Genomic DNA, 11,401 nt, shown 5'->3' on the forward strand with positions numbered 1-11,401 from the left:
GTTCTGCAGAGGGTAGAGCACGAAGGGCGCATTGTCATTGTCGTCCAACACCAGGACTCGCACCAGCACCTGGCTGCTGAGTGCGGGGGAGCCCTGGTCTGTGGCAGCCACAAGGAACTCAAAGCTCTGCAGGGCCTCATAGTCCAGCGCCCTGAGCGCGAACAACTGCCCATTATCTGCGTTGATGGAGACTAAAGAGTTGAGGGCCAGCTGTGGGTCATTGGGCGGCAGCAGCGAGTAGGTGATGTGGGCATTGGAGCCTGAGTCTGGGTCTGTGGCTCTGATGGAGCCTATGTGCAGGGCGGGGCTGTTGTTCTCGCGGACAGACAGGGTGTAGGAGGATTGGGTGAAGGCGGGGGCGTTGTCGTTGATGTCGGACACCTGCACTGTTATGGTGTGCTGGGTTGTGAGCCTGGGTGAGCCCATGTCGGAGACGGTGATGGTGATGTTGTACTCGGCTCTGCTCTCTCTGTCCAGAGTTCCTTCAGATACTATAGTATAGAAATTCTCTACAGATGGCTTCAGGATGAAGGGGAGATCATTCTGGACAGAACATGTAACTCTCCCGTTATCTCCTGAGTCTGAGTCAGAAACACTGAAAACAGCCACCACAGTCTCTACGGAATTCTCAGGGATAAGACTGCTCACTGATGACAAAGTCAGTTCTGGTGGGTTATCGTTCACATCAGCTACGTGGACTATGACTGTGCATTTTCCTGAAAGGCCTCCACCGTCCTTGGCCTCTACGTCAACCTCGTAAGTAGTGATTGTTTCATAATCCAACCCCTTAACTAATTGTATATCACCAGTACTGGGATTTAGTTGAAAAGTTTTCAGAATTTCTTCAGAAGCATGAAAAAACACATATGATACTGAACCAAAATTTCCCGTATCTAAGTCAGAAGCTGAGACGGTGGCAATGACAGAGCCAACTGGGCTTTCCTCTAGGATTTGAACCTCGTAGAGCGACTGTGTAAATTCTGGGGCGTTATCGTTTACATCCAAGACAAGGATGCGGATCTGAGCAGTGCCAGACCGAGGCGGGGCTCCTCCGTCCAGGGCTGTGAGAGTTAAGCTGAGCTCTGGCTGCTCCTCCCGATCCAGAGCGCTGTCTAGCACTAGTTCCGGATACTTCCTTCCATCCCTACGAAGGCGGGTGCGAACGTGAAAATGAGACCTGGGAGAGACTGTGTAGTTCTGGAGTCCGTTTCTCCCCACGTCCGAGTCCACAGCACTTCCCAGAGGAATCGCCGTCCCGGGTGGGGAGCCTTCCAGGACCTTCAGCTGCATTGCATTCTCAAAAAACTCCGGTGCGTGGTCATTGACATCGACGACCTCGAGCTCATTCGTGATAAACTGCAAAGGATTATGCAGCAATATCTGAAAGGGCAGCACACAAGGCTCCGTGGAACCGCACAGCTCCTCCCGGTCCAGCTTCTCAGCCAAGAGCAAATCTCCCGTCTGATGACTGAGCTGAAAATACTGGATGCTCCCTTTGGAGATAGCCTGAGCTCTCCTTTCAGCCACTTCTTCAACACTGAGCCCCAGATCCCTCGCTAGATTGGCTATTAAGTAGCCCCTCTCGTTTTCCTCGGCCACAGAATAACGCCTAGGCCAGGACCCAGCCAGAGACCCACCTAGGAAAACAAAGAGAAGCAAGACTTGCCTGTGTTTAAGAAAGCGTTCTTCCCTGGCCTCCATTGTATTTCTGCAGTGTTTTTCCAAGAGCTTGTCACCAAGAGGAGCCTTATATCTCTCTGTGAAAAACAAAGTCTTTCGGAGACAGCCTAACAACTGCTATTTTTCAGGGATTCCGTTTTTCTTGCTTAAAAATCTGCCCAGGTTCACAAGCCCTGGATTTATCGCGTCAGACCGCACTGTGAGTCTGTGACTAGGAAGTCTAAATTCGCCTTTTTAGCCAACAGCGCCACCATGCGTTCGTTCGCAGTTTTACTTTCTTAGAAAAAGCTGCTGGTTTTGTTACTGGTTTTTATTTGTGTCGTTTATTTCTCTTATCAAACCTACTTGACCCTATTGAGGGAGTTTCCTGAGCAACACAAGTTAAACATAAACTAAGCAAGTACGATGACTAAATGGAATTAGCTATCTCTAGTAAGAGTCCTCACTTACATAACTTAAGTGCGCACAGGCTAGGGTGCTCACCTTTAATTACTACCTACAAAATTTTTAAAAGTTTAATTGATCACATGCTTATCTTTCCTTTTTGTAGTTTTCTTTATTTTCAAAGTTTTGTAAAAGTGTGAGTCGCAGTAACAGTAGGAGAAACACTATGAAAAGTTAAGGTGGTAAAATACCATGCTCATATCAGATGGCTGGGAATACATGATTACTTCCATATTTTCATGCTCATGGAGTATTTAATAATGTTTGCTCTCCTTTCACAGAAATTTAGTAATTATTAGCTTAACCTGTATTAACTTATTACCATAGATAGCTATTTAATTTGTAGATGTTATGCATATAATATGATAGAAGATCAGATCTATAAATTGTATACAGTTTCCCACCTAACAGGGTATGCACATTTCAAACATGCTCAAACAGTGTGGGATGTGTGACATAGGAAACGTACTAGTGCCCTGGATTTAATGAGAGGTAGTTTGGAAAATCCTCCCCGAAGTCTTGCCTTTAATGTGGACTGTTAAGGATCAGAAGTGTACCAGGTGATACAGAACATGTGAAGAACCTGCAAGAGTACAGTGTCGGAAATCTAGATAATAAAGGACAATGTGCCGGGTCTGAGTGTCTCAAGAGTACGGAGATGAGTCAGGTAAAAACCATGAGAAACTATAAGTCCTTGTACTTTATTCCAAGAGCAACGGGAAGCTACTGTAAGATTGGAGGCTGGCAAAAAAAAAAAAAAAAAAAAAAAAAAAGCAGTGAAGATACAATGTGTTCAATTTAGCTCTCTACATAAGTATCAGGAGTGCTACCCACTGGCTCATAATTGAGTTTATTCCTAACATTAGTGACACTGAAACTAATAGCAGCTATGTTTCTATAATGTTATGTTATTGTGCTTGATAATAACAGCAAGATAGTTGATGTCATAGGAAGTCACATAACCAACATCCCACATGTGATAAGGTGATTAAACAGAGACTTTTGAAGCTAAGGCAGTTCTTTCTGACATCACTAATCCCAAAATGAGATATTCAAATTCCTTAAGTTTAATAGCATTTCTCATACAAATACACATAAAATTATGCAAAAATTAATAAAGGTTTGAAAAATTAAGAATTAAAATTTCTGTATCAGATGTGTCTAAAATTAAACTGAAAGAAGTGAAGAAAGTTGGGTGAGTAACTTGGGAAACACAGAAGCATATTTAAATTATAAAATAAAATACCAGAATTCTATATTCACTGAGCCATTAGACAGGAGAGAACACTTGAATTAAGCATTAAGAGAGAAAAGGGAAATATATGTCAAAAAAAAAAGCAGTAGAGTGATAATAGCAAAATCAGATTATTCATTGTATGTCGGAGTACTCAGTTCCAGCAAAAGTTTTATTCATTAAGTATCTTGCCCTATTTAATTATTAGTTTGTCGCAACTAAAACAACTCTTCTTTCAGTCAATTAGTCAAAAATATTAAGAACCTAAAACATCATGATGACTGTGCTAATCATGAAATAAATGGGAGCTATCCATAAACATAACTCAAAAACTGAGATTTCAAATAATTTCTTAGGTGTTTGTTTAAGTCAGAGAACAACTTTGAGGAACTGGTTTTCTACTTCTATCATGTGGATCTTGGGATCAAACTCAGGCTGTCAAGAATTGCCAACCATCTCATTTGGCCTACCACAGACTTTTTTTTAAAAAGTTTTTAAAAGTCTATGGTACTAAAGAGAGAAAAATAAAATAAGTCAGTCCCGAAAATTAATAAATATTATAATAGATTCACACACACTGCTCATGGACTTAGGCTCAACTGAATCTCTAATGTCCCAGAAAAAAAATGACAATGGAATGCCAGGCTACATGCAAATTTTCTAAGTTGGTAAAAGATAAAAGCATATGCTTTTGTATATAGTTCAATTATAATAAAGTCTCCGTAGGTTAATCAACTAGGAAGCTAGTGCAATGCCTGTAATCCCAACAGTCTAGATGTAGGCGGTCCAGTCACAAATTCAAGACCACGGTGAGACCTTGTCTGAAAGAAAGAAAGAAAGAAAGAAAGAAAGAAAGAAAGAAAGAAAGAAAGAAAGAAGAAAGAGGGAGGGAGGAACTTTAAAAAGTACTGAGTTCCTCAGAAGAACTTTGAAAGCCTATTTGAGTGAAATGAAACAAAAGAAAAATTATCATGCCCTTGAAAAACACTACACAGGTGTCCTTTAGCTATTCTTTAGAATAGCATATGACTTTTGACTGAATTTGTTTTGCATTTATAATTTGAACACTGTTAAATCCAACAAATAAGATTTTCACAATCTTTAAAGAATCATAAGTTTTGTGTGCTGATACTTTAAAATATGTGCATAGATAAACATGGGAAGAGTTCTCTGTTAGTCACACTCATGTAAAGAGTTTAATGTCAGCTCAGAGATGAAAGTTACATTAAGAGAATAAATGAACTCAAATAGTCTGGGCTGCAAAATGTTACAACTCGGGTAAGGAGAGAAAAAAAATTTTAGACAGCACTTAAGAATAATCCAGACAAAACGACACTGAGATTTCACCTTACACCCATCAGAATGGCTAAGATCAAAAACTCCAGTGACAACACATGCTGGAGAGGATGTGGAGAAAGGGGAACTCTCCTCCTCTGCTGGTGGGAATGTAAACTTGTACATTGGAAATCAATCTGGCACTTTCTCAGACAATTAAGAATAGTGCTACTTCAAGATCCAGCTATACCACTCCTGGGCATATATCCAAAAGATGTCCCACCATTCAACAAGGACATTTGCTCAACCATGTTCGTAGCAGCTTTATTCATAATAGCCAAAACCTGGAAACAACCTAGATGTCCCTCCGTGGAGGAATGGATACAGAAATTGTGGTACATTTACACAATAGAATACTACTCAGCTATTAAAAACAAAGAAATCATGAACTTTGCAGGCAAATGGTGGAAACTAGAAAAGATCATCTTGAGTGAGGTAATACAGAAGCAGAAAGACACACATAGTATAAACTCACTTGTAAGTAGATATTAGCCATATAATATAGGAAAAACATATTAAAATCTATACTCCTAAAAAAGCCAAACATCAAGGAAGACCCTAGGGAAGACGCTCAATCCTCATTCAGAAGGAAAAACACTATAGACATTGGAAGCAGGAAAAAACAGGAAACAGGGCAGAAGCCTAACACAGAGGGCCCCTCAAAGACTCTACTGATCGGGGTATCGAAGCAGAGGCTGAGACTCATAGCCAAACTGTGGACAGAGGGCAGAGAATCTTAGGAAAGAAGGGAGGGAGAGAAAGACCTGGAGGGAACAGGAGCTCCAAAAGGAGACCAACAGAGCCATTAAAACTGAGCCCTGGGGGCCCTGAAGAGAATGATACCCTCACCAAGGACAATGCATGGAGAGGACCAAAACCCCAGCTCAGATGTAGCCCATAGACTCAGTCTCCAAGTGGGGTAGCTGGTAAGGGGAGCAGAGGTTTTCTCTGGCATGAACTCAGTGGCAGGCTCTCTGAGCACCACCCCCGGGGGAGCAGCCTTACCAGGCCACAGAGGAAGACAATGCATGTCTTCCTGATGAGACCTGATAGGCTAGGTTCAAATAGAAGGGTCTGAGGACCTCCCCTATCAGTAGACTAGGGAAGAGGTATAGGAGGAGGATGGAATTGGGAGGAGATGAGGGAGGGGGCTACAGCCAAGATACCAATTGATTAAATTGTAATAAATGATAATAAATTTTTTAAAAGAATAATCCAGAACTGAAGACCTTAAATTTAATCAATGATGCTCTAGCTCATTTCTGCAGGGCATAGTGTCATGCATTTTTAATCCGGCACTCAAGAGGCAGAGACAGGTGAATCTCTGGGAGTTAGAGACCAGCCTAGTGTACATGGTGAGTTTCAGGACAAAAATAAAAAAAGATTTCTGAAAGTCCAATTTTTATTTTCACATTATAAGTAAAAACAAAATTATGAGACTAATTAAAATTGGAATGCAAGCAAAATTTAGATTCCTCATTCCACATACTTTACTTATATAGAAATACCAGGAACATGCAAAGAATTGGAATAAGATAGTTACTTCCAAAGAATAGACACCTTTAGTTGTCAAAGCAGTAAAATCAGGCCTTTCACCTTTTAGCTGAGACTAGACTCCATGTTTCCTCACCAATATTTAACTGAATTCAAAACTATTCCTGTAACTGGTGTTTGTATCATTCTCTCTTTCTGCACTCTGAAGAAGGAAACTGGGGACAACTGGCTTCAGGAACTTGAAATCTGTGGCCCCAGCATCTCCACTCAGACACACTTCATACTGGTAGCTCTGGGACAGGGTCCCTGCTCCACTGACATCCACCAGGTGTCCAGGAAAGTGGCCTTCCGAGATAGAGCAGCCACCCAGGGAGGTCGCTCTGGCCCTCCTGCACAGCCTCACCCCCACAAACAGCAGCATGGACAAGAGAAAGAGTGAAGACACAGATGCCAAGGCTATGACCAGGTAGAGTGTTAGTGAATCTTCATCATACTCCATGTCGCGCGCCACCTCTGGCAGAGGCAGGTAGGGCTGGGAGAAGCCATCCACCAGCAGCACATGCAGAGTAACACTGGCAGAGCGCTGAGGATCGCCATTGTCCCTGACCAGCAGCAGCAGCCTGTGCTTGGGGGCATCGCGCTCACTCAGCAGCCTGGTGGTGCGCACCTCGCCATTGTGCGCCCACACGCTGAACAGCCCTGGCTCCGTGGCCTTGAGCAGCTGGAATGACAGCCAGGCGTTCTGGCCAGAGTCGCGGTCCACAGCCACCACCTTGGTGACCAGGTAGCCAGGCTCCGCCGCCCTGGGCAGCAGCTCTGTGCAGGGCGCAGAGGCGTTCTGCAGAGGGTAGAGCACGAAGGGCGCATTGTCATTGTCGTCCAGCACCAGGACTCGCACCAGCACCTGGCTGCTGAGTGCAGGGGAGCCTTGGTCTGTGGCGCCCACGTGGAACTCAAAGCTCTGCAGAGCCTCATAGTCCAGCGCCCTGAGCGCGAACAGCTGCCCGTTATCTGCGTTGATGGAGACTAGAGAGTGGAGGTCCAGCTGCGGGTCCTGTGGCGGCAGCAGCGAGTAGGTGATGTGGGCATTGGAGCCAGAGTCTGAGTCTGTGGCTCTGATGGAGCCTATGTGCAGGGCGGGGCTGTTGTTCTCGCGGACAGACAGGGTGTAGGAGGATTGGGTGAAGGCGGGGGCGTTGTCGTTGATGTCGGACACCTGCACTGTTATGGTGTGCTGGGTTGTGAGCCTGGGTGAGCCCATGTCGGTGACGGAGATGGTGATGTTGTACTGTGATCTGGTCTCCCTATCCAGGGCCGTGTTTGTCATAAGAGTGTAAAAGTTCTCAACTGAAGGCTTTAGAAGAAAAGGAAGCTCCTCTTGGACAGAGCAAACCATTTTTCCGTTGTCTCCAGAGTCTGGATCTGCAACACTGAACACAGCAATTACGGTTTCCGGGGCGTTTTCTGGGATGTGATTGGTAAGTGTGGACAGAATCAGTTCTGGAGGGTTGTCATTCAAATCCATTACTTGGACAAACACCACACTGCTTCCGGAAAGTCCCCCACCATCTGTAGCCTGAACATATACTGTATATGCCTGGGTGGATTCGAAATCCAGTGTTTTCGCTAAAATGATTTCTCCGGAGGTTGCATTCATTCGGAATGTTTTCCGAATGTCTTCTGAAGCTTGGGAAAGCGCATAAGCTATTCGTCCGTTGTCCCCAATGTCTAAATCCCTAGCAGAGACAGTAGCAACCTGGGATCCGACAGGACTGTTCTCTGGAACCTGAACCTCATAGCGAAGCTTTGAAAACGCGGGAGCGTTGTCATTGACATCCAAGACTTCAATGACGACCTGGGCGGTGCCAGAGCGGGGTGGATTCCCACCATCGAGCGCTGTGAGTATTAATCTGATTTCAGATCGTTCCTCTCTATCCAGCACTTTGTCCAGAACCAGCTGTGGTAATACTGTGCCATCAGGACTGTCTTGTAGTTTAAGGTGAAAATAGAAATTGGGGCTAATCGTGTAAGTTTGAAGACTGTTGCTTCCTACATCTAAGTCTTGAGCACATTCTATGAGGAAAGTGGTACCGGGAGCGGTGATTTCTGAAATTTTCAAAATTATTTCTCTGTCCAGGAAAACAGGTGAATGGTCATTGATGTCCCTAATCTGTAGCTCAGCCTGAAAAATCTGCAATGGATTTTCCAGTAACACCTGGAACGGTACCACACAGGGTTCAGCGGGGCCGCACAGCTCCTCCCGGTCCAGTTTCTCCCTTAACAACAAATCCCCAGTTTGCCTCTTAAACTCTAAGTTCAATTTTTTCCCTTTGGAAATGACTCGGGGTCCCCGTGCAGCGAATTCCTCTACCTCCAGCCCCAGGTCCTTTAACAAATTTGCCACCAAAAAACCATTCTCTGCTTCCTCCTCCACCGAGTAGCGCCTAAGGGTGGACCCGGCCTGAGCTATGCCCAGCAAAACAAAGAACAGCAGGACTTGCCTTTTTGCCAAGACTAGCTGCATTTCCTTTCCAGCCTCCATCGCCTTCTGGTCTCCCAACTCGCTTCAGCCGTGGTTCACGTTGTCACTGACTCGCTCTGCAAATATTTTGCAAACGCTGGAACAAGTCCACAATCCCCAGGCCTGAGGCTTCCCGGAAAGACTGCCTTAGGAGGTCTTCTCTCCCCACCTCCGCCCTTTAGGGGACTGGCATCTGGGAGGTGGGCTGCTCGGCCGTTCCTTCAACTTCTGAGCCTGCAGCGCCACCCTGCGTCCTTTTCAAGCATTGTTTTCTCCAAAGCGTTAAGAATTCACTTTCGTGTTGATGGTCTCTAAATAGCAGATTTTCAAGTGTCTCACAATATACCAACGTCTTGTATGTGTTTCAAAGGCTTTTATTGCTTCTATAGTGGTATGTAGGGCCTGGACAAGGTACTTTGGATTTTGTTTGGTTTTGTTTGGTTTTGTTTGTTTTGTTTTGTTTTGTTTTGTTTTGTTTTTCACAGATTCAAGAAGGTTTGAAAGGAAAAAAAAAATCAACTTCAGGACTGAAAAGGTGACAAAGGCGCCATACAGATATTTTAACTAGGAAGTTTCCAGTTTTTATTCAGAACTTGGGCATGTCCACTTTTGAACTGTGGTTAGGTTACTGGTCTCAAATCAAACTCAACTGGAAAGATTCAACAGGAAAACACGGAATTTAATGATTATGTCCTAGCAGGCATAAAAGTGTCCTCCGTTACACCTCCTCTTTGCATTGCTTCAAACCCACAGTGCCCTGAGATATGATGTGGCTGAGTGTCATAAAAAAATTCCCATGGCCGATTCATTTCTTCTTGTCAGTGTCTATGTTTTTTATTTTCCTTTCTAACAGATAAGATATGACTGCAATTAAATTGCTGCATCCATTAAAGTTAATAAGTTCCTAATATCAAATGCATAGTAAAACATTAAAACTCCTTAATTATCTTTTTGAAGTCTTTAAGGGTGGTTTATTAAATCAGAATCCAAAGTATGTAACTTGAAACTTATTGCTAAGTTTAAAAGATTAACTTTTTTTAATGTTCATTAGAAATAACTGAGTTATCAAGCCACAAAAGGCATATTGTTTACCAAACAAGAGGGGTCCTCTGCAACATTCTAGCATGGATTGGAAAGAGGTTAATGAACCCTCACCCCTGAGGAGCTATGGACAGTTGATGGCTTCTAGGGAGGGAGAGTCGGGGTTTTTAAGGGTTTGGCTCCTGACAACCAGACCATGCTCTAGTGGGTGGCTCATACCCAGGCGTGTATGTGCAGAACAAATTGGAGTGGAAGTGTTATTGAGTAATAAAAATAAGATGCAAAATCAGAGGAGGTGAGGAGATGGGAATGGATCAGGGAGGAGTTAAGGATAGGAGTGAGGGGTAAAAATGAATTTAAAAAGCACACTGCCTGAAATTATCAAAGATTTAATAGAAACATTTTTTAAAGAAAGAGAATATTGTTTTAACTATGTAATATTCTGCAAAAGCAAAATTATAAAGACATTAAAAAGATTCTGTTTACCAGAGAAGAATGAGAATAAAGAGCTAAAACAGATGATTGTTTTGAACAATGAAATTTTACTTTATAATACTATAATGGTAGATACATGACCTTATGCATTTGTAAAAAGAGTAATAGATTCATACAACAAAAGTCAGCTAGTGTTAATTTTGCACTTTAGTGAACAATAATGTATCAATATTTGTACAGCAGTGTTACTAAATGTGCTATGCTAAGGCAAGATATGAATAATGAAATATGGTGGAAGAAAGAAGGTAGATGGGAACTCTAGGTACTATCTGATTTTCTGTAAGACCTAAAATTGCTCTAAAAATGAAGTTCATTGCATTAATTTAAAGTGTTTGCTTTAAGCATGAAAGTATATATGACAGGAAAGTAGAAATCTAGAGGAGTAAAGGAGTAGAAGGAAGTAGTAGTAGTAAAAGAAATTATTGAATGGAAATATGAGAGAATATGCTCAAATGCATTATATGCATGTATTAAAATTGCTTTTCTGAAACCCACTACTGGCTCTGGCAGTGGTGGCTCTGCACACCTTTAATCTCAGCACCTCAGAGCCGGAGGCAGGTGGATCTCTATGCATCTAGGCCAGCCTGACCTACAGCATGAGTTCCAGGACAGCCAAAGCTACAAAAAGAAACCCTGTCTCAAAAAAAAAAAAGAAGGAAAGAAAGAAGAGAAATAAAGAAAAAAAAAGAAAAGAAAGAAACCCACTACCATGTACAGTGACTTCATGACAACAAAAACATTATAGAAAAAGAGAAAACTACTTATATAGAGAAATGCAAATCAAAACAACCCTGAGATTTCACCTTACACCCATCAGAATGGCCAAGATGAAAAACTCAAGGGACAACACATGTTGGAGAGGTTTTGGAGAAAGGGGAACCCTCCTCCACTGCTGGTAGGAATGTAAACTTGTACAACCACTCTGGAAATCAATCTGACGCTTTCTCGGACAACTAGGAATAGCGCTTCCTCAAGATCCAGCCATACCACTCCTAGGCATATATCCAAAAGATGCTCAAGTACACAAAAAGGACATTTGCTCAACCATGTTTGTAGCAGCTTTATTTGTAATAGCCAGAGAAAACTTTCATGTGTAAAAAGTTAAAAGAAACATACATAAGCACAACTCTACCTTCCATCCAAACAAAATAGCTGTT

At 42.8% G+C, this 11,401-nt stretch overlaps 2 protein-coding genes across 2 annotated transcripts in view; both read right to left on the reverse strand.

Moving 5' to 3' along the window:
* LOC129676418 (protocadherin beta-3-like) overlaps positions 1-1,725 on the reverse strand; it is a 5,316-nt gene extending 3,591 nt beyond the window's left edge. The window contains exon 1 of the mRNA XM_055606760.1: positions 3-1,725. Within this exon, the coding sequence (XP_055462735.1) occupies positions 3-1,701 (1,699 nt within the window). The 5' untranslated portion in view covers positions 1,702-1,725. The remainder of the gene's footprint in view (positions 1-2) is intronic.
* A 4,481-nt stretch (positions 1,726-6,206) lies between these two features.
* Positions 6,207-8,810, reverse strand: LOC129676411 (protocadherin beta-2-like). The gene has a single exon (XM_055606753.1). It carries the CDS (start codon positions 8,727-8,729, stop codon positions 6,330-6,332), a length of 2,400 nt encoding a protein of 799 aa, XP_055462728.1. The 5' UTR covers positions 8,730-8,810; the 3' UTR covers positions 6,207-6,329.
* Positions 8,811-11,401: the final 2,591 nt, after the last annotated feature.

Source organism: Psammomys obesus, unplaced genomic scaffold (assembly GCF_907164565.1).
Source record: "Psammomys obesus unplaced genomic scaffold, mPsaObe1.curated_primary_1811, whole genome shotgun sequence".
NCBI classification, from domain to species: Eukaryota; Metazoa; Chordata; class Mammalia; order Rodentia; family Muridae; genus Psammomys; species Psammomys obesus.

Excerpts from the sequence above, each read along its gene's own strand:
- LOC129676411 (XM_055606753.1), bottom strand. The coding sequence starts at position 8,729 with ATGGAGGCTGGAAAGGAAATGCAGCTAGTCTTGGCAAAAAGGCAAGTC.